The following is a 20946-nucleotide window of genomic DNA, read 5'->3' as shown; positions in this document are numbered from 1 at the left end:
TTCAGGAGGGGTTACACTTCTCATTAGGAAGGAAAGGAAGGAAGGAAGGAAGGAAAGGAAGGAAGGAAGGAAGGAAGGAAGGGAGGGAGGGAGGGAGGGAGGGAGGGAGGGAGGGAGGAAGGGAGGGAGGGAGGAAACAGCTGAAAACTGAAAGATTAAATTCCAATTTCATCAATGACCTTTAATACATAGGATGAAGGAAGCAGAGTTTATAAGTAGTGAGGGTATAAGGAAAGTCTCGAGAAGTTGCCTACAAATTTGGTATTTGACAAATAAATCAGAGATTATCATTGCTCTATTAACACTTAGCATCATTATTCACAATAAGCTTCAGCTTGTCAGAGTCATCAATGTCTTAATGGGGGAGGGGTGGGGGGAAGTGTAATCAATCAGCTAGCACTCTTGGTACTCATTCAACCAAAACTTGATAGAAAGAAGACATGACTTCAGTATAACCACCGAAGTTTTACCCTTTCTAACAGTCTGAACAGTAATTTATATACGAAAAAGCGTTCAGTGATCTAGCTAACCTCTAAAGGTAATACAACAGGCATTTCAGTTACCGGGCTGAAAAAAAAAAAGCTTTAACTGAACTGTAGCATAGTTCTGCAGAAAATCCACATTTTCATGTACAAGCTTTATGTACTTAAAGACATCTGAGTACACTGTACAGTGGCACGAGAAAATGGATCTTACCACTGCAGCTGGAACTTGATGCATTTTTGCAGCAGGTGTTCCTGGGCGTGGGTAAAACTGATTAATAAACAAGCTCGGAAACCTGTACTGTTCTACAAGTTTCATTGTTTCTTGAAAATCTTCATCTGTCTCTCCTGGAAAACCACAGATGATGTCTGTAGCAATTGTTATTCCAGGCACTCTGTAAAGAAAGTAGAAAGGAACACTGAACTAAGGACATGTAAAAGTCTTGCTCCCTTAAAAGCTAGTGTACATAGACTTACAACCCTTTGACTTTATCTACAGAAATTGAGACCTAAAATGATCTTCGGAGCAAAAAAAAAGAATTAATACCATTGCTGGGTAAGGAAAAATGCATTTGGTATTCTGCCAAGAGCATACAGAATAGAAGAAAGAGATTGCAGCAGCTACTGGATTAGCACTGTGACAGAAGAGTGAAAACGTCTGGACCAACTCTTCCTTCATTCCAACCGATAGGTGATCAGCAGCGCTCGTAAATATCTTGATTTCTGATTGCTTAATCCACAAAATTTCAGAGACTTAGCCAGCAGATTTTCAGAGCAGGATATCCAAAGGAGGGGACTGGCATGCCATAAAACCTAACAATTCTGAACAAAAGTGGCCTTGGAGCCAGCAAGACATCTCTTAGTCACCAGTTAATTTCTAAGTCAGTACTCCATAAAATCACCACATGCTTTGCTTTAAAAGGAAACCAAAATACTTTGGTTTACAAACACACAGGTAGCTGAGCTCCCTTGTTACTCAGCGAGGTCAACGCTCCCTAACTGCTCCCTTTGGACGGGACACCAGAACCTCACAGCAGCTGCCCAGCAGCAGCAGCCAACAGACACTGCAGGACGCGCAGCGGGATGCACAGAAGGGGGTGGGGGAAGGGGGCTTCGCCTGAAGTTGTGCCACAGTAAGTCTTAGGCATGGGGGTAACGTCACTTGAGCATTTCCCCCCCGTAGGTGTTGGAGTAGCTGTCCCTGTGGTGGTCGAGGCTTGCACCCAGACCGCCAGCTGCAGGGAGCCCCTGGGGGCTCGCCCTGGTGCCAGGTGAGATGTCCCTCTGTCCTGCAGGAGCTGCGCTGTCTCGGAGGAGCTGTGGAGGAGTTATGGGAGGAAGGGAGCAAGCTGTGCAGCATCAGAGAAGATGAAAGGGAGATGGACAGGATCTTCCCTGTAACTCAGCAGCCTGAAGAGCCTCAGCCCCCATATGCAGTAGAAAAGCAGGTAGTGTCAACCCCCGCTACCAAGTGAAGCAAAACCTCGGGAGGAGGGATGGAACCTGGTGACCAAAAGGAAGGATCTTGCCCCACCTAAGGGCTTTCAACAGCAAGACAGATTCATCTCCCTCAAAGTTGAAGAGGAGCCAGTTATGCCAACAAGCAAAACATCTGGTTCACCTAAACCCTAAAACCATGCAAGACTGCCAGGAATAAGCGGTAAGTGATCGTAATGGGTGACTCCCTGCTGTGGGGGACACAGATACCCATCTGTTGACCTGACCAACCATCTAGAGAGCTTCGCTGTCTGCCAGGGGCCAGGGTCCGGGATGCTGCGGGGCTCACCTGACCCTCTGGTACTACTCCCTGCTGTTACTTCATGTGGGCACAAATGATACTGTGAGTGGAAACCTGGACAGCATTAGAAGTGACTACAGAGCTCTTGGGGTCACTAGTCAAGTGCATGGGGGCTCAGGTGGTGTGCTCCTCATCAGCAAACACTTTTGTAGTCCAGGTGACTATGCACTGCACACAGTGCCCAGGAAGCTTGTGAAGCTTCCTTCCCTGGAGATATTGAAAAGCTGACGGGACACGGTCCTGAGCATTTGGCTCTAGGTGGCCCTGCTTGAGCAAGAGGGGGTGGACAAAATGACCTCCAGAGCTCCCTGCCAACCTCACCCCTTCTGTCATTCTGTGACGCGGCCCAGAAAAATGAGTCCTACAGCCAAGAGATTACTGCATCGTATTTACAGAGCGCTCTACGGGACCCAGGAGATATCAGCTCCGTTTTCCAAACCTGACACTAGCCAACTGGATGACCGCTGTCCCATGAGAAACTGTGGAACCACAGTACTGCTCTGTGCTCACCCCGCTTGGTGAAGTGGGAAAAACGACCAAGCTCTTCTGCAGAAAGGCAGAAAGGTGCAGCGCTTGAAGGGCTCAGCGCTCCCTACGGAAACAGCTTGGGCTGTTACTGATGGCGCAGAATCAACTGTTGTAGAAACAAGGATGAACTGCAGAAAATACGATTTATGAGGAAAAGTAAGAAGCCAATACAGATACCGGTGGTATCTGACTTAAAGCTGGCCCTGTTTCAAGTGAGAGGAGTAGATGAGATGACTTCCACAGGTCCCTTCCAACCTACATAATTTACGGTTCTTAAGTAGGCTAGGCAAGGGAACAGCTGAGAGATTCTTTTAGGGGTGAATGGCATAAAGACCAGCGCCACAAGCTCACACCTGAGCTGAAGATGGGGCCTCCAAGACTGTCTCCAGCCTCAAGAAACGGCTGGAAGTCTTCTCTTCCCCCACCAAGACAACAGACAGCAGAACTGTAAATACAAACGCATGCAATCCAAATGACAATTTATGAATCATTTGGATGGCCAAAGAGAACTATCATTTCTCATTAGACAGTACATCACCACAGAAAATCTAACGTGGTTACAGGGGTGAAGAAACTCGAGCTGGAATAGCTGAAAGAAAAACTTCCTGCAACAACGAGCTCTACTGGAACAGGAGAATCTGTTGGCAAAAGACCCAAAACAGGGGAGGCAGAGAATATTGTTCATAGTAATTTGATTAGGTGCAATATTAGAGCATGCAGAGCTTATATTCAGCACAGCAGCCTTCACATGAACAGTATATGGCAGTAAGTATCTTTTGTGACTTCTTTTTTTTTTTGTTAAACTTAAATATTTTTTTTTATTGAAGTATTGGCAATGAGTTTATATCAAAGCAAATGCCTTGGCCTCCTTTCTATATGTGCCTGCATACACAGTTAGCCACACAGGAATTTATTAGCCATTATATTATTAGAATCTTCTTTCACCTTTTCCTTATGAAAAATCCCCACAGAAGAAACCAAATTATTTCCATTCCTTTTTGAGTTCATGAATTCAGACTCTATCGTGTGAGACAAAGTTAAAACATGGCATTTGAATGCCAAATCAAAATCACTATCAAACTGAACATTTTCAAGGACTTGGTCCAATAATCCTAAGTGGGAAACAAGCTGAATATTGCACAGAGCAGCAACAATCCCCAGAGCTGTTGGCTAAACAGCCTCGGTTGCCGTTGCTTTCTTAAGACTAACAAACTGCAAAATATGAAGTTCTGCTTGGTATCAAGTAACAATAAAATTGGTTGGCTTTAAGGACTGAGCGAACAGAGGAGCACTGTGTTCTGCAACTTGATTTTGTTCACATCGCAAGTATCTTGTGCAGTAATACTAAGCTTATGGAAGAAAAAGTAGATTACTTTATAAATCAATATCACATAACATCAGCTGCCATTTCTCAGAACATGAACAGAACATTCATTATGTTTGACAAAGCCATTATGATAAAGTTATTTTAACCATTTTAATGACACTATTGGCAACAGTCAAAGCATTTATTACCAGTGGTAGTAGTAATACCATCCTTTGTAAAGGTTTGGTTGTTTCTATAGCAACATGAATTATAAGGTCCAATCAAACTAGATACAATAAAATATGCTTTTTTTCTCCATAACACCAGTTGTCATTCAGTTAAAAGGAAATTACATATTTTAAAAATTCATAAACTCTACAAATGTCTGAACTCCATTTGGTGATAAGGTGTTAATTATCTTAGTAATTAGATTTCTTCTGGATGGAATTATTACACACAAAGAAAAGCTAGGATATGAAAAGAGAATAAGGACCACAGTGTATTCAGCAACAGCAATTAATTACAGCTCAATTCAGTATGACTGCCTAAAATATGACATTGCATAGTGCATTTTTATACCACTGTTGATTATATTGTTTAAAAAATAGTTTTAAAAGGGGGTAAAAAAGCATAAGATTTCACTCAAAATCCAGTACTGAAAAAAAATCAAGCTCTCAGCCTTTCTCAAAGCACTGATGAACAAAAATAAGTACAATTAGTTCCACATGCAAAACATAATTTCTTAATGGAAAAAAAGGGAAAAAATGTAATTGCAGAAGAATATAACACACATATACACTTGAAAATTAAAGTGACCTTTACTCTGACAGTTTGAAAGAAAGCAGCACAAAATTCCTTATTGCATAGATTAAGACAATGTTTAAAAAATTGTGCCAGCTATGAAATATGATGGAAAATTACACAAGAATAATTTCTTGTGCATCAGCCAATATTAAACTGTTTTTTGAAATGAAACGGAGTTTATCTATTCTGAAGTAAACAAAGAAAAAAACTGCTGAACATCCCCTGTAAGCATTTTGTAACATTTATTACATAAATGCATTTACAGTAAGTCTAAAACTTCAATTGCAGCAAATGTTTTCTAGGGTCAGAGGAGAAGCTCCACAACACATTGTTCAGTGAACCAAGAACACACAGCAGCCTTTATGAAAGATATAACTACTTTATTGAAGCAGGAGGTTGCTTCAAACATACAGAAGTCTGGACGCTCCGTATAGCCTAGCTAATGGAGGTGGCCAGCCTGCTTCTACACTTCTGAGCAGAAAATTTGCCAGCCATTTTAAACACTTATAATCCTGACAAATGCCCAGAAAGATTGCGTGTGTCATTTTATCTGGCAATCATAAATCTTGCAAGACTTCTTCTCTGAAGACATGCTATCATCTCCACTCACTCAACTTTACAAAATCAAGAAAAAGCTGAGTCCCGAGTCAAGTCTCAATTGGAATATTTACAATGAAATGGTGGAATTTCAGAAAAAGATGAATCTGAGGAATAATCAAGATAATATAGCCCTAATACATAGGGTTCCTCAACGCTCTCTCCTTTATGTCCTTCTGCATATATAAATCCCTTCCACCTACTCAAGCAGATACACGCTCTGTGGTCCTGGTGCAGCCCAGCAGTACAGATCACCATCATCTTGGGCAGTTGTGACCATCAAAAAGAATCAACTAATTAATCTTACATTAGAGAAGTGTCCATTTTAGTGTGATGCTGTAAGGACGAGCACACCTAGAAATGATCAGAAACGAGTGCTGAGAGGACAGATACCAAAAACCTCGCAGAAGAGAGGAGCAGATGTATCTGAAAGGACACAGAAGAAACACAACATCTTACCCTCTACCTGAAGAGGAACCAAGTCAGCCTCTTCGACTGAAATCGTTCTACCTCCCCAAGGAGCGGCTGATGCCTGGAATTAAAGTCATCGGTAAGTAGGAATGTGCTGTGGGTAACTGTGGCTCTAAGAGTCGCCTCCTCACAGCTCAAGCGCATCTGAGTTAGCTCTAAACAAGCCCAGAAGAAAAACAAAATAATAAAAAAATCTGAGATAAACTATCACTAGTACAACTAGGTATTTCCTGAAGTATCTGTTTGCTTAGGTATCTCTCTAACCAGTAAGCAGTGTGGGTACATGCTCACGGTGACAAGTTTCCTGCTCTTTTCTGCCCAGGGGACTTAATTACCAGGGTGAGAGACAACAGAAGCTGCACGAGCTGTAACAGGAAAGTATAGCAGATACTGCAGCGACAGCATGGACTGATTCCCCATCAGAGGGAAGTTAGAGAACTCTTGATGGAAGGTAAGTTGGAAGTGAAATGCAAAATCCCTGGTCATTTGCTTTAGGGAAGAGGTACAAGTACCAAGCTGCCAAAAATAAAACAGTAACCCCCCCCTATTTTCACAGAGCAAGACATCTAAGAAAACCAGCAGCAAACGTGTAAAACTTGATAGGATTCGAGTGCTACGTGGATCATTTCATGTGGCACTAGTTACAGAAAATACCTCCTCCGGCAATAACCATTACAAACCAAACCTACACTCCAGGAAGAAATTACGTGAAGATGCAAAAATTCATCAGCATCTTCACCTACTCATGTGACCACCTGAAATTCTTTTGCATGATCACATATTCTTCCCACTTCCCTTTCGGCAATCAACATTTAAACCCAGCAATGACTTAAAGCCACCGACTCTCTCTTAACCAAGATCCCCCACCTCCATGCCTCCCAGTATAACAAAATACTGGGTTAGAATAAAGAGCTATATGAATAAATTTGAAACACTACATGTTCTTACAGAAGCATACAAGGGAAGTGTACAGAAGTGTGCCTGGGAAAACTAGAGTAATTAAGGTCAAACCAACAAATGTGATGACCTAGCAACTTCTTGATTCATAAATTAGAAATTTGCATTGAAAAAATGTTTGGGAAAAAACACACGTTGTTTTGTATTTTAGAACCTTTCCGCAGTATACGCCCATTTAGGAAACCCGCAGATGAAATGAAGTTAATGGATGAAAAAACGTGAAAGTATCTGAGAGTTGGTCTTTCAAGCGTATTTGCAGAACCTAACAGGCACCTCAACTCGGCATTCTGTGGTGGAGCTGACGGAGATGCTTGCAGCTTCCCCATGACCACACACAAAGTCCTCCAGAAGCCCCTTAACCCCCTTCCTTCTTCTCTACAGGGCTCAGTCTTCCGGGATTTCTGACTTACACTGGAATTGCTCACTGAGGACTCACACGAGCTGGAGCTAGCACAAGAGAAACAGAGTGCTCAGCTGGAAGCACTGCCTCTTTCAAAGGCTAGTGACAACATGAAACCTCAGCCTGCCTCTCTCTTGACTGTATGGAGATTGACCTGAGAATTAAGCCATGGGAAGATCCCAACACTTTCAGGAAGGGATTCAGCCTGCTTCTGATCTGAAATCCTCCTGCACTTCTCTCTCTCTCCACAGACGATGAATGGGGCACAGCACAATACACTCCTAATTCAAGTGTCTGGAGTTAGGGGAGTAAACCTGAACATAATTTCTGAAACAGGGGGCTCTCCATCTTTTTCAGTTTATGATTTACCCTAAATTATGCAACGGATGAACAGACTTCTAATAAATGGCTATCCACTGACAATGTTTTTCTTAGTAATCTTTTCCATATGCGTTTAGAAGTACTTCAGGATGTACAGGTTCAAAACCTCTGTGGCAGATAAAAAAGAGCTCTTTTGAATCCTCGTATCAATCGCTCAAGTGATTTACACATCGAGTGAAACTGGAAAGTACCTCGGTTCAACGACAGTAGACATTTCATTAACATTCCTTTGTGAAGCCTTTTAAATGATAACAGACCGAGCCTTACAGCTAAATATAAACCATCATTTGGTAAGAATGCTTATCCAAATGCAGCTATATATATCATGAACATTAATATTAAAGAAAATGATGTAAAAACCCAAGCAGTACTATCAAGTTCACCACAGAACATACGTTACTAGTTTTTATATGAAATTCTATTCAATGCTGCCATTTCCTTTTCCAGTGTTCAGTTGCTCTAGACACATGACATCACCAAAATTATCAGGACAAATAGTGGGAGATTTTGCTACTGATTGTCAGATAAACAAGGAAGATCCAATCATAACTTCACAAGAAAGACATTTAAAGCACTACTATAAAATTTAGCACTAAAAGTATAAATTGCAAGACAGGACAGACACTTCACAGATGATCTAAAAGAACAGAGAGGTGGCAAGTTATTGGAGCGAGCATGGCCAGGGACTCAGACCTCAATAAAAAAAATATAAATAATGTAAAAGTATCCATCTTCACTCTTCTGTAGTTCATATTAATATCTTTGACTTGAAGCTTTGTTAAGTCTGAGGGACCTTATGTTTGCTTCTATCGAACTGTCAATCAGATTAAATGAATTGAAAAGATGAGTCTACTGCATTTCGATTGAATTTCTGTTACATGTGTAATAAACCATATTGGAAAAAACCTGAACTGTATACTACATCCAATAGTGTCAGATACAATTGCATACTGGGAGGAACGGGTGAAAGTTCTGGCCTCGCTGCCTAAAAAAAATAATCTACTTATATTCAGTGCAAGAAAAAAAGTTTATTTAATAAACTATCAGGCTTAAACTTCATTATTTTTAAATTGTGTTGCATATTAGTTATTCAGACCTTCTGTTTTGATTACTTTTACCAAATTTATAGCTGTTTACAGTGTATATATTTCTATTAAATACAATAGCATGAGATTCCACCCTGGCAGGACACCTGCTAACATCTTTTATTCATGTATGTGCTCCCACTGCAATGCAATTACATCATTTCAAATATTTTAAAATGTTCTCTATTACTGCCTAATCCAGCTCCAGGTTGTCTCACAAATCAGTTCTCCTTCGCCTTGCAGTTCGCCTGCATTAAAGTGAAGATAACTTTATCTTGTTACTGTTTGTAAAAGTGTATAATGGCTTCATTTATAAGTCAACTCACTTGTTTACTTTCATTACACTATTGAAACACTGAATACTAGCAGACATTTAAGTAAGTCAAATTTTGTTTGTGTGTGTAAAATGCATAATCTTAAGACTTTTTGTTCTGTTTTTCTAATTGTTTTCACAGCTTGGATCCTACCTCTCTGAAACTGATGCCTAAGACACAATAAACCAGACAAAGAAATTATAATGGCATATTATTTATATGTTGGGTTTTTTAAAAAAAAAAAAATAACAAAAGAGACAAACTCCAGACATGACCACAGAGAAGCCCCCAGAGTATTTCTTCAGAGTATCCTTGAAGATTTCCCTGAAGAAGGGTGTATGCCCATACATGGCAGAATAATTGGCAAGACCATAAATCCTACTCATTTGGAAGTGATTCACAGTGAAGCACTTCAGATTTGAAGGGCAGCAGAAACTCCCTATGAAGCCTAGCATGCCGACAGCTATGGAGTCACCGCGTGCATTCTGCTTTGTGCCTTCTACAGGGCACCAGAGGCTGCTCACGGTGGTGATTCACGTGGGGAACACGTTACACCTGAGCTCTGCACTCTGCAGCAATGTCCAGCTGATCTGCAAGCGCAGTGGAAGAGGTTGGTTTGGAACCTTGGAGTGGTGAGTGGTTTTGATGCAAGTCACCTTACCAAGGCTGTAGAACTGTAGCTGTGTTGATGATACACAATCTAAAAGCTCTCAGAGTTTATCTGAGAGTGAGACTGGGTGTTTTTTATGATTCTTCTTTTCCAAGCCCACCTCCCGCCCCAGAAGAGCTCTTCCAGAAACTGGGCTGAACGACACCTGGAGGCAGCTAGGAGACCCGATTTCCAGAACTCAGCTTGCGAAGGATAGGTGTATGGAGGATGCCGTGCGAGTAGGGACTAGGTCTGTCCTTGTTGTTGGGGAATAGTGACCTAGATAAGAAGTATATCTCATAATTAGCATGGCTCACTGCCTGAGGAGGAAAGAGTACACACTGTTTTTCTCTCTTTAAACATGAGTGAAGGTTGCTAGAGCTCCTGCTAGATGCAGCCCAAATGTTTTATAAGAAACATTATAATACTTCTCATTATCAATTTTTTTTTTTTAAACAAACAGTTATGGCTTGAACTAACTTTATTCAAATATAAGGTGTTCTGCTCTTGCCATAAATATGAAACATTTTACAGAACTTCATTACAGATTTATAACTTCAGATCATTATTGTTTTATGATTAAAAAATGAGTGACTTAAGACAAAAAGCTCAACATCCTTAAACTTCAATTCCATCCAATTTCTAATAAATACCATCTGCTGTGTACTTTAGGGATATAATACCCATCAAAAACTCAGCCGTATTATGAGAACCGGCACCAAGTTGATCTGAAATGCATATTTGAACAGATGTGTTTAAATTACATCTCTCTGTCTATCCACACGCATAAATTCAGAATAAGCGTGTGTTGATTTAAAATGCATAAAAAAGGGATTTGGAGATGCATCAAAAGTGAACAGCATCTCAATGGATCAAGGCTCGCATTACTAAAGGTCATCACTAAAAATAAAGTTTGAATTTATTAAGGGTTGCACCAGGGAACTGTTCTTGGGAACTGACAATGTCTGCTGCGCTAAAGCAGCCATTGAAATTACGCTAATTTTCTAAGACCCTTCACTGTTTAACATTAGAGCTGTCAAGCATGGTCAGAAATAATAGGATCCCAGCCATGAGTAGCTGAGAATATAGTACACTTTTTCTCAGTCTGACACAATGCTTCTCACCAATACTGAACGTCTTGGGCTCCGAGGACCCATCCGCATCTGCTTCAGCGACAGTCATTTAGCTCTTCACTCTGACACAGAAATCAGGCATATAAACCAAAATGATTAACACGCCTTTTTGGCACGATGAAACCAAATGAAAAACTGCAAGTAGTGCTCCATTAACAAGTGCTAATTAAAAAAAAAAAATAAAAAAAATAATCTTTCTGAACTTGTGGTTTTGCCCCTCTGTAATCTGCAGTCCTGTTATGTTTCAGGGATTTCGAAGGTCAGACAGATCAGACCAAAGGTCCACCAAAGCCAGCAGTCTCCTGCTAGCAATGGGCAGCAGCAGAAGCCCGGGGAAGGATGGAAGATTTAGAGTCCTTCAGAATCCCTTCCTCCTTTCAACAACTGGATTTTGTCAGAGGTAGTTTTGTAACCAGTAGCCTCTGATGGACTTCTCCTCCATTAATGCATCCAGTCTCCTCTTGAATCTAAACCCCTCCATACCATAACCACTTGAAAGAAAAAGAAAACCAACAAAACCAGCCTCCCTCCCTTTGGAGCTTCTGCCACTTGCTAATTCCATTTGATGTCCCCTAATTGTTATGCTGGGACAGACCAGTAACAGCTCTGTTCACCTTCTCACTACGCTTCACAATTTTATTGACCTCTGTTCTAGTCCCTCTCAATTAGCACTTTTCCAGACTGAAGAGTCCTTAATTTCCTTTGTGTGACAGATCTGTCATACCTCGGATCATCTCCGTTAAGTCTTCACAGTTACATTTCCTATTGTAACATATCTTTTTTGAGAGGGGTGTTGACAGCATTTAACATTACAGCACAATCAGATAAAAATCTCTTCAAGTATTTCTAGAATTTAGACAAATCATCTGCATTTTTAATTTTTCTTTCAGGTTTTGGTTCATTTGTTTTCTAGTAAGCAGATATCAAAAGGCAACAGACCTTACACAAGGTAAGGGACGTGAAAGAAATGTCAATGACAGTTGTTTATTTGTAAGAAAATGCGAGGCGAGTACAGCTTTGGTTAACACTCCACACCTACAGAAATGTTACCTCCCAAATTCATTAAAATACACTACTTTTACAACAGCCATGTTCTGAAATTTACTTTTAGAGCACAGTGACACCAAACTGGAAAAAATCCCTTGCCAATACGATCAGTGTTAAAATCCAGGAAAAGAGGACTCCTACTACCGCTTTCCCTTGTTACGGGAACACAGAAACTGCCAAAGAAAAGGTGGGGAAAAAATTCTCTCCTCCACAGAGACTCAAACACTACGCTGAGTTTCACTCTACCGGCTATGTATGAGAAGCTGGGGATTGCCGGCATATCTACCTTCTTCAAACCTGTACTAGTCTCACCCTCTTTCTGAGCTATTACTGAATAGAAAATCAGAAAAACGTGGGTTTTTTTCCCCCAATCAATGAATACGTCATTTCAAAAATGAAGCTGAGTAGAGATGCCATCTCAAAAAGTGAAGGACCCTGCAGCTGGATAGTAAATAGTCAGGAGCAACAGCCCTCTCCTTATTACGTTATTTCCCCTTAAGGCATGAACCTGATGGAAGTGAGTAACTTTTTGCAGAAACACACAGTCTAGGTAAAGTTTTAGATAATAAATAAGCTAGAACTGGCAAACACGTCAAGGCCAAGCATGTTTCAAATGACAGGCCGAAGTCAGCAGCGTGGGGTAGGGGGGGACAGAAGGAGGAGTAGAAGGAGTAGTAAGGTGAAAAGCTTCAAGACTTTAACTGAAACACAGAATTCAAGATTTCTCTCTGAAACAGAACCAAGAATGGATCAAGGAAGAAAATAAATAACTAAAATTGCCATTGGGCCAGAGGTTTTATTCCAAGGTTTTCGTTCCAGATCGTTTATTTGAAGGACTGCTGCAGCAGAGGCAGAAAGGAGAAGGGCCCCGGGAAGGCTGGCACTAAAGCAACGCAGGGTTTGAGGAATGCTCAGCTCGAAAGAGTTACCCCCCAACAGCTGACAGATTTAAGAGAGATATTATTCTCTCACATCACAGGCTATACAAACAATTCGGCTGGAAATTTTTTGTCCTGTTCCTCTGTGAGAAATCACCACATGGAATGTTTTTCGGGTGCAAACATCTACATGGGAAGGATCGGGGCTGTGAAGGAAAGAGCTGCTAATAACAACAACAAAAAATGCATGATGCACACTAAATGTAACAATCTCCACTCCCTTTTCAAAGGCCTAATGAAATACAACTTCTACCACACCAGTCGATCAGACAAAACATAGCAGCTTATATGCTACATCCTTAACAACACAGTACTTACAGAAAGTGGTGTTATAATTAAATATCTGAACCACACATTCAAGTGAGAGGGGGCAGGCTGGTCATCTGGGGGAAGGTTCTAGCAGCCGTAAGCAGTTTTCCTGCATGCTAGCCAGAGACATTTAAAAGACAATTCAGGTACTCTTACTGTAGCTAAAAAGCACTACAGTTTTACCATACACCAGTTTTTGCTGTACATTGCTATACATTCCTAAACTGAGTTTTTCAGAGGCAGTATCCCTCATGAAATGCAAACAGTCTAATTTTCAGAGATGCTTTCCACTCGCAAGTCTAGGACATTACTACCTCCAAAACCGACAGGCTTTGAATGCCTCAATATGGAAGCAAAGGTTAATGGTATACAAAGTTAATGTGAAATTTCAGAGGATGGATTTTGAAATTAAGAACAGAATAGAAAAAGAACGAAACAAAAGAGCAATTTGAATAGCAATGTTATGACAGCTATAATTCTGCATCCTTATTCAGAGATGTTCATAATTGCAGACTTAATACCTGTGCCCCAGATAGTTTTCAGGACTAACAGCTGCATACAGCATGCAGGGGACTGGGCAATGTTTCCAGATAGTCTTGAGACTTATGGTTTTATAAATAGAAGATCTGGTGCATCAAAAACTTTTACCATCACTGCTCTAACACTTTTTTTTTTTTCCTTAAGGAGCAATATTTACACATGATCATATGGAAAAAAGTTTCTATACGGACCTACTGCTCCTGTGAGCAGCATAAAAAGCAAATTTGAACAATAATGATACTAAATTTCTCAGTTTTAAGAGTAAGTGTAGTATTTGGGTCAAAAATCCACATATACAGCTTCCCCAGCCCATAACGACTCAAAGCTATCAAGCAGCTTCAAAGTTTTTCAGTTTTACTCCATGCTACACTGGCAAATGTGACAATACGGTCTTAAATCTTCAAAACAAGGTATGACACAAGCACTGTGATGTGCTTGAAACACAACCCCATATAGCTTCAGAATTAAATTTTCAGATGTAACATTTCAGACTCACAAACAACGCTATTCCCTTAAGTGAAAACCCACAAGTTTAACTTCAAAGAAATCCAGTGTGCTTTACTAATGAAAGTGTGATATGGTAATGTAAATTATGTTCCAAATCAACACAATGCAGTATAACTTGGATCACTGGGAAACAGAGAATTTATCTTGCAAGAATTAGTTTAAAGAAATTAAGAAGCAAATTTTCCAAAGTGAGTGTGTATAAAGAATTACTCATTCATGTAAACAAATAATTGGAACGATGTACAGAAGGAGCTGGGCATGACTGTGCATTTAATGGCCATCACTGGGGTGACGGCACCCAACAAATACTGTCTGTAGATGACACCATCTCATCTCATTCATGGTATGTTCTGACAGATACCTGATTTTAAAGAAATCACAGCAGAAACGGTATCAGTCTTTATCGGCAAGCACAGTTTGCTCAGCTAATGGGAAGGCAGCAGAATGACGGTAAGAAGTATCTGGTTTTTTTCTCAGGTACACCCGAACAGCAGGTGAGTTCAGAATATAAAAGACTCCCTTAAATACACAGGATTGGCCTATAATCATAAAATAATAATTTACATATCAGTGAATAAAACCTAATTTAGAGCAAAATATTGTGACTCCACTTCCAAACGGAGGAACAAACTGAGTCAGCTGTGCAGTTGAGGACACGGGGCAGAAAAAGCCATATCAGCAGGAAAACAGCTCTAAAATCTCCTAGTTCACTTTTCAGAAAGATAGCCTCAACTGACCAGGTTCTCGTGTACTTGTCGTTCTTAAGACTTTGGAAACAGTTTCCTTTGTCTAGAACTGTCAGTAATTTAAGAACATTCCTTTGTAAGAGGCAAAACCAGTTTAGTACTTTGGGGCCAATGCAAGTAATTAACACATGCATTCCTTCAACAGGTTTGAAGAAGAATGCAAACATGTATACAGAAGTATACATACAGGACATCATAAGCAAAATCAGAAAGAAAAAAGATGGTATTTTAACTGTAGACTGCTAGGTTTGTCAATGACAAAGGTAAAACAGTACAAATTCAGTAGACACTGTTGCCCCGGGGATGCTTTTACCCATTTCTCTCTGTTCCGTTCACTGAACTAGTTCACCTTCAGTGTGTCACCAAGGTGCAGACGCCTTAAAAATTACAGTTAACGTGGTTTCCTATGTTATCAGGACAACAGTAGATTTTGTCGCCATCAAAAATTTTAAATACAAGGAAGGACTGTTAAACATGTGTAAGTTCAGGCGCCTCTTCAGAAGGACTCCAACTTTGCCAGGCTGTACGCAGCCATGACTCTCCAAGTCATTCGAGCAGCAGCTTTGCTGCCCAAAGCAGACTCCCTAAATGGGACGATCCACAACACTTCAAACTTAAGAGGAATACTGCACATCAACGTGAGGAGAGATAGCAGCTTACTATCTTTTAACCCACAAAAAGCAAAGCTATTCATGAAGTCCAAGTAAAATTTAGACGTTTAGAAAAGACAAACCACTCCAGCTATCCAAACAGAAGCTCGGATGGTGGGTACCTGAAACATTTTGGGCTTGCATGTGTCACAGGGGCATAGACACAGTGTTGATGTGTTACCACATTTTAAAGAAGTCAAATAAGAAGAAAATCAATGTTTTAAAGTTAGTATACCGTGGAGAAACAATTAAGGAGATTTGACACTGTGGGCAGTTACCTGGTTTGACCTATCAGTGGACAACTCTACAACTGAAGGTTAAAAGAGAATTAGCACAATATGCTGTTATCACTGTAGAAACATCAAAGACAAAATTAAAAATATGTTTTACGAAGAATTCAAAGTTATGGTAGCATTCAAATTATGGCAACAAAACTCTTTGGCATCACTAAAACATTAAAATTGGAATAGGTAATCTATGAAAATTGTATTTAGGGTGTAAGTTTTCAGGAAAAATTAATAGCAGTGGAAGAGGAATAAAGATGTAGCTGAGAAGGTTAACATATTTTCTCACATATGAAAATACATAATTAAATAAGAGACAGGATCACTACCAATTCGGTTTACCAACTTGATTCAAAGTCAAGAGTAATGCCTGAAGATTAACAGAAACAGGTTGTCTTGTATCTTGAAACAATAAGAAAGAAAAATCTGCACTTGAAGTCATGGAACCCAAAGAGAATCTCTGAGACTCCCACAATTAGAAGACTAGACAGGACGGTTACTATTGAAAAGGAAATGAGAATCAGCATGGAGCAAGGCAACTGGTCAGGAACTGCCATCAGTCTTATATTGAGGAAAATGATAAACTTTAGGAAATCCCCAAAGAGCTGGTAAAAGTTGTAAAAGCAATACTCATGAAATTTTATGCAACATGTGGAACAGAATTGAAAACCTCTAAATAGCTAAGTATAAAAGGACATCAGTGATGTCCTCAGACAAGAATATAAAATCTAATAGCTCTCATAAAGAAAAAACTGGAAAGCTTTTATTACTAAAGAGATAAATATAGAAACAAAGAGAGAGTACCTTGATAGTGAGGCTGACAGAGATGAAACAAATGGCATTTTTGAGGCTCCCAACATTCTAATCAGAGAATTATATTACAGTTTGCAACGGGGAAAAACATTCCCAAAACAGATGCTGACAAACTTCTCATTTGTTACTACTGGAGCAGACTTAGGCTTAGAATTAAACTAAATCAATACTGACAGACTTGAAAAATGTTTCAAATGAATGAGGTGGTTATACATACCCAATTTTGCAAGCTGAAGACAAGTCTGAATTTAACAGTTACCATGAACTCTCCTCATTAAAGTCTACTAAGATGTAATGCATAATTTTATAAAATACACATACTATGATTCAAAGGGAGTAGAATACAAATATGGAATCAAATCAGTTCAATGGAAACAGGAGTGTTTGCATTCAGACCATACTACTGAGATGAATTTTATCATATCCCATAATGTTCCGCAACAGCCTTCGAGCATCAGTTAAAAGAATTTGGAAAGCCTGCCAAATGCCTGCCAGGCACAATGGTACCCTTTTGGCTCCGCAATACCAACACGAGACAAAGAATCCTTAGGCAGAAATATGGACTAGTTGCAAGATTGGTACAAACATTATAAATTCCCAAGCTGAAATCAAATGTCTGGGTATAACTTGGTGAGCCTAACACGGACACTGGCTTTTCAACTTTGAGAAAAACAGAAGATAGGGTATAAAAGGAGTTTTAAAGGAAGGGGAAAAATCAAGATCATTGAGAATGAAACAATCTGTATCTCAGACAATTTAAGCTCATTTATTATGTAGAGAATACTGAGCAACTAACGTAAAGCTGCCATCTATGTACGAGCATTCCGAAAATGCTTATTTCATGTGGGTGGGAGGTACAGGCATATTTTAAGTAGGTAGAAAAAACATGAATATTTCTAGATATTATTTATTGATGTACCTTTTGAGTGCATTAATGGAAAAATGTTTCATCCTCTGTGATCTACTGTAAGCCTTTAAAATTCAGAACACCTCCTTGCCCCAGTTTCAGTGCCAGCTCTGAAATCCCAGAGATTTCAGTAGCTTGGGTTTACAACTGAGTAGAAGACAAAGTAGTTAAGCGTCTCACTAAAGTTTTATATATATATAAAAAAATATATTTTAGACAAAAATACAATTGCAAAAACATTTCTTTCATTTTTCTGTTCTCAATTTCTAGGACACCTGTGTTTTCTTGTAGAAGTTACCTCAGTTTTCAGCCTAAAAATAGGCTAAAGCGGTAATATTTCACCCTTTAGGGCAAAGCTGCATCTTGAAACCAAAACCCCTGCAATATCTTTGGCATTTGGATTGCTGTTACCAAAAAAGTAACAAAGCAGCCATGTTGTAGGGTGAAGAAAAAAGACCAGTTAGCCACCTATATACAACTTCAGGAAGATGAGTTACCTACATGTAATCGCACACTGGTATGTGCGAGCACTGTCAACTACGAAGTTATCACAGCAGGATCCAAGGAACATTCTTCAGGCCCACCTCTTTCAGCCAGTGGTTCATGGAGTAACAGGGGGGGCTCAGTTCCCATCCAAGACAGAATGCACAGACTAGACATAACTCAGACACACAGCTAAATTGAAGGGTTAAATGTATAGATAGCATATCTCAAAGTAACACCAGTTACGGGTAAGGAAATAAATCTCTTCTTCAGCTGGACTGCCTGCAGTCACGGTAGATAAGCCAAGAACATGGGAAGTCTGAAGAAAGGCACACTGAGAAACCAACCACGACTGAGGGAAAGCTATGGCAAACGCAGCTTTCTCCTAGGCAGCCTCCTCAATACGCCAGCACTTCGCAAAGATGTAAGTGAAGCTTCAAATGTCCACTTTGCATATAAAAAATACAAAGGTATAATGCAGAGTGTAGTTGCATAAGGTCTGAAGGAGCCGTTAAAGGAGCAGGTGATCCCTATCCGTGACTCTGTAATACTCCTTCCACCTACTGTGAGACTCCTCAGAGTTTGCTAACCTCTCAGAACTCTTCATCACCGGCTACATGGAGTTCAGGAACTGCTCTTCAGGGTTCTCCCCTAACACACAGAATGTAAAATATAGGCAGAATACAAAATAAGCATTTGTGAAGAAAAGTATGAGTTTGGTTTTGGTTTGGTTTTGGGTGGGGTTTTTTTTGTTTTGGTTTTTTTGTGTGTGTGGGTTTTTTTTAAAAAAAAAACAAGGCACATTAAATTTCCTAAAATAAGTGAAAGTTAAATATCACCTTGGAAAAGGACTTCAAAAATGCTACATGGGCTACCCGGCCTTTATGGAAAACAATAAAAAAAAGGAGAATCAACCATTAGAGCACAAATCCCCTTTTTCCTTCCAGCTAAAGAACAAACTGTCTTCACAGGGAAGGATGGCAGTGAACTCCCAAGAGATACTGAAAGGCCTAAACCCCATTGCACTTGTGGACAGGTGGATGGATAGGTGCAAGATTTTAAAATCCTAGGCACCAGAATCACGGCTAATAACACCAGAACAAACCCATTTTGGCAAAAAGGGTAATCTGCATTACCTATGGCAGCCTGCAGTATGCAACAATAAGATCTGAATATCACCAAGGGGATGAGTATCTATAAGACTTGCGAAGAAACCATTTCCCATTGCAAAAACACTTCTTTGTGCCTTCTTCAAGTCCCAGGAACTTGGAAGAAAGCTGCATAAGGACAACACACACCTTTGCACCCTGGGGTTGCACCTCACCAAAGCCCTCACATTTCACCTTCCCTGGAGCCAATGGAGGTGCTACTGAAGTAACTGAGAACTTGGACTGAGAGTGATTTCCTTGACAAAAAAATGCACTGAATTTAGGAAGTAAAAACTCTGAAGATGCTACTGCAAGTTTCTGGCTTAGGACTCAGTTATCAGAAAAACAGGATATTCAGATGCAATGTGTTTTTCTGTCAGAAAGTAAAGGCATTTACTTTATTTTTAAAGGAACGTCCACCAGAAAATGAAAAAAAAAACACTTTGAGGCAAATATCAAAACTCAAATCTATACCAGGTCAGAAATTACATTCTTGTTTAGAGGAAAAAAGAACAACCCAGTGTGTCAGAGGACAAACCTCAAGCCAGAACTTAAAAATGAAAGGGTAAATTAATAAAAAGTATTAGGAGAGGATTTAAAGTGAACATGAAACAAGTATTTGTGATGGAGTCAACAAGTGAAAGCAGGATGCTCTAACTGATTAGAAGTCACATTGAAAGATAAATTAATTTCTGTGCAAGGAACAGGGGGCTTGGAGCATATCCCCCTACAGATGCTACATTTCAAAAAAGAATAAAAAGTCTCCAGCCACTATTGTTGCATAAACGTAATCAATGAAACGATTTTTTGTTCTAAAGAACTAGCTGAGCATTTTAATTGGAAAAAAATAATGTTTATTTGCATTATTAATGAAAACACGAAAAAAAAATTCTCACCTAATGTGATAATTACTGTACTTCACTTTAATACTGTCAAGTAAAAGCTGTATTTTGTGAAAACATGTTAAAAGACAGACTCCAGTTTCTGCTATTCTTATAATGATGAAAGCCTCAAAATACCTCCAATACTTTTGCATTCTGTAGAAAGTATGACTAAGTAATCTTAGGCAGCCAACAGCACAAAGTCATGTAATGACTTATTACCATGTAACTCCATAGAATATTTAAGACAGAAACCAATCAAGAATGCAAATCGTAACACAATCACGTTCGTTTTTATATAAAATGTTACCATTTTTGAAGACAAAACCAGACAATGACCTTCTCTTTGTGCAGCACCCTGAAATACTCTGGCAAAGCACTAACTATTCTGTTCACCAAAGTCTAAAGGAGATTATGATAAATAGCAACAAGGACTCATTTTCTGCACCAAGGTGTATTGGGTTTGCGTGGCAAGGTTTTGGTAGCGGGAGGCTACAGGGGTGGTTTCTGTGAGAAGCTGCCAGAAGCTGCCCCCATGCCCGATGGAGCCCACGCCAGCGGCTCCCAGGCAGACCCACCGCTGGCCACGACCGAGCTCAGCAGCGATGGTGGCAGCGCCTCAGGGATAACGCTTTTAAGAAGGGGAAAAACCCCTCTGGAATGGCAACTGCAGCTGGAGAGAAGAGTGAGACTATGTGAGAGCTGCAAACACCCAGCTCAGTGCAGGAGGAGGACACAAGGCGCTCCAAGAGCCAGAGCAGAGATTCCCTGGCAGCCCGTGGTGAAGA

The 20946-nt window shown here is 40.0% G+C and overlaps 1 protein-coding gene across 1 annotated transcript in view; it reads right to left on the bottom strand.

Moving 5' to 3' along the window:
• Positions 1 to 20946, bottom strand: part of CDKAL1 (CDK5 regulatory subunit associated protein 1 like 1) — a 430469-nt gene that overhangs the window by 114797 nt on the left and 294726 nt on the right. The window contains exon 12 of the mRNA XM_037382142.1: positions 697 to 877. Within this exon, the coding sequence (XP_037238039.1) occupies positions 697 to 877 (181 nt within the window). The remainder of the gene's footprint in view (positions 1 to 696; positions 878 to 20946) is intronic.

Source organism: Falco rusticolus, chromosome 3 (assembly GCF_015220075.1).
Source record: "Falco rusticolus isolate bFalRus1 chromosome 3, bFalRus1.pri, whole genome shotgun sequence".
Classification (NCBI taxonomy): domain Eukaryota; kingdom Metazoa; phylum Chordata; class Aves; order Falconiformes; family Falconidae; genus Falco; species Falco rusticolus.
This window is presented reverse-complemented; position numbering and strand designations above follow the sequence as displayed.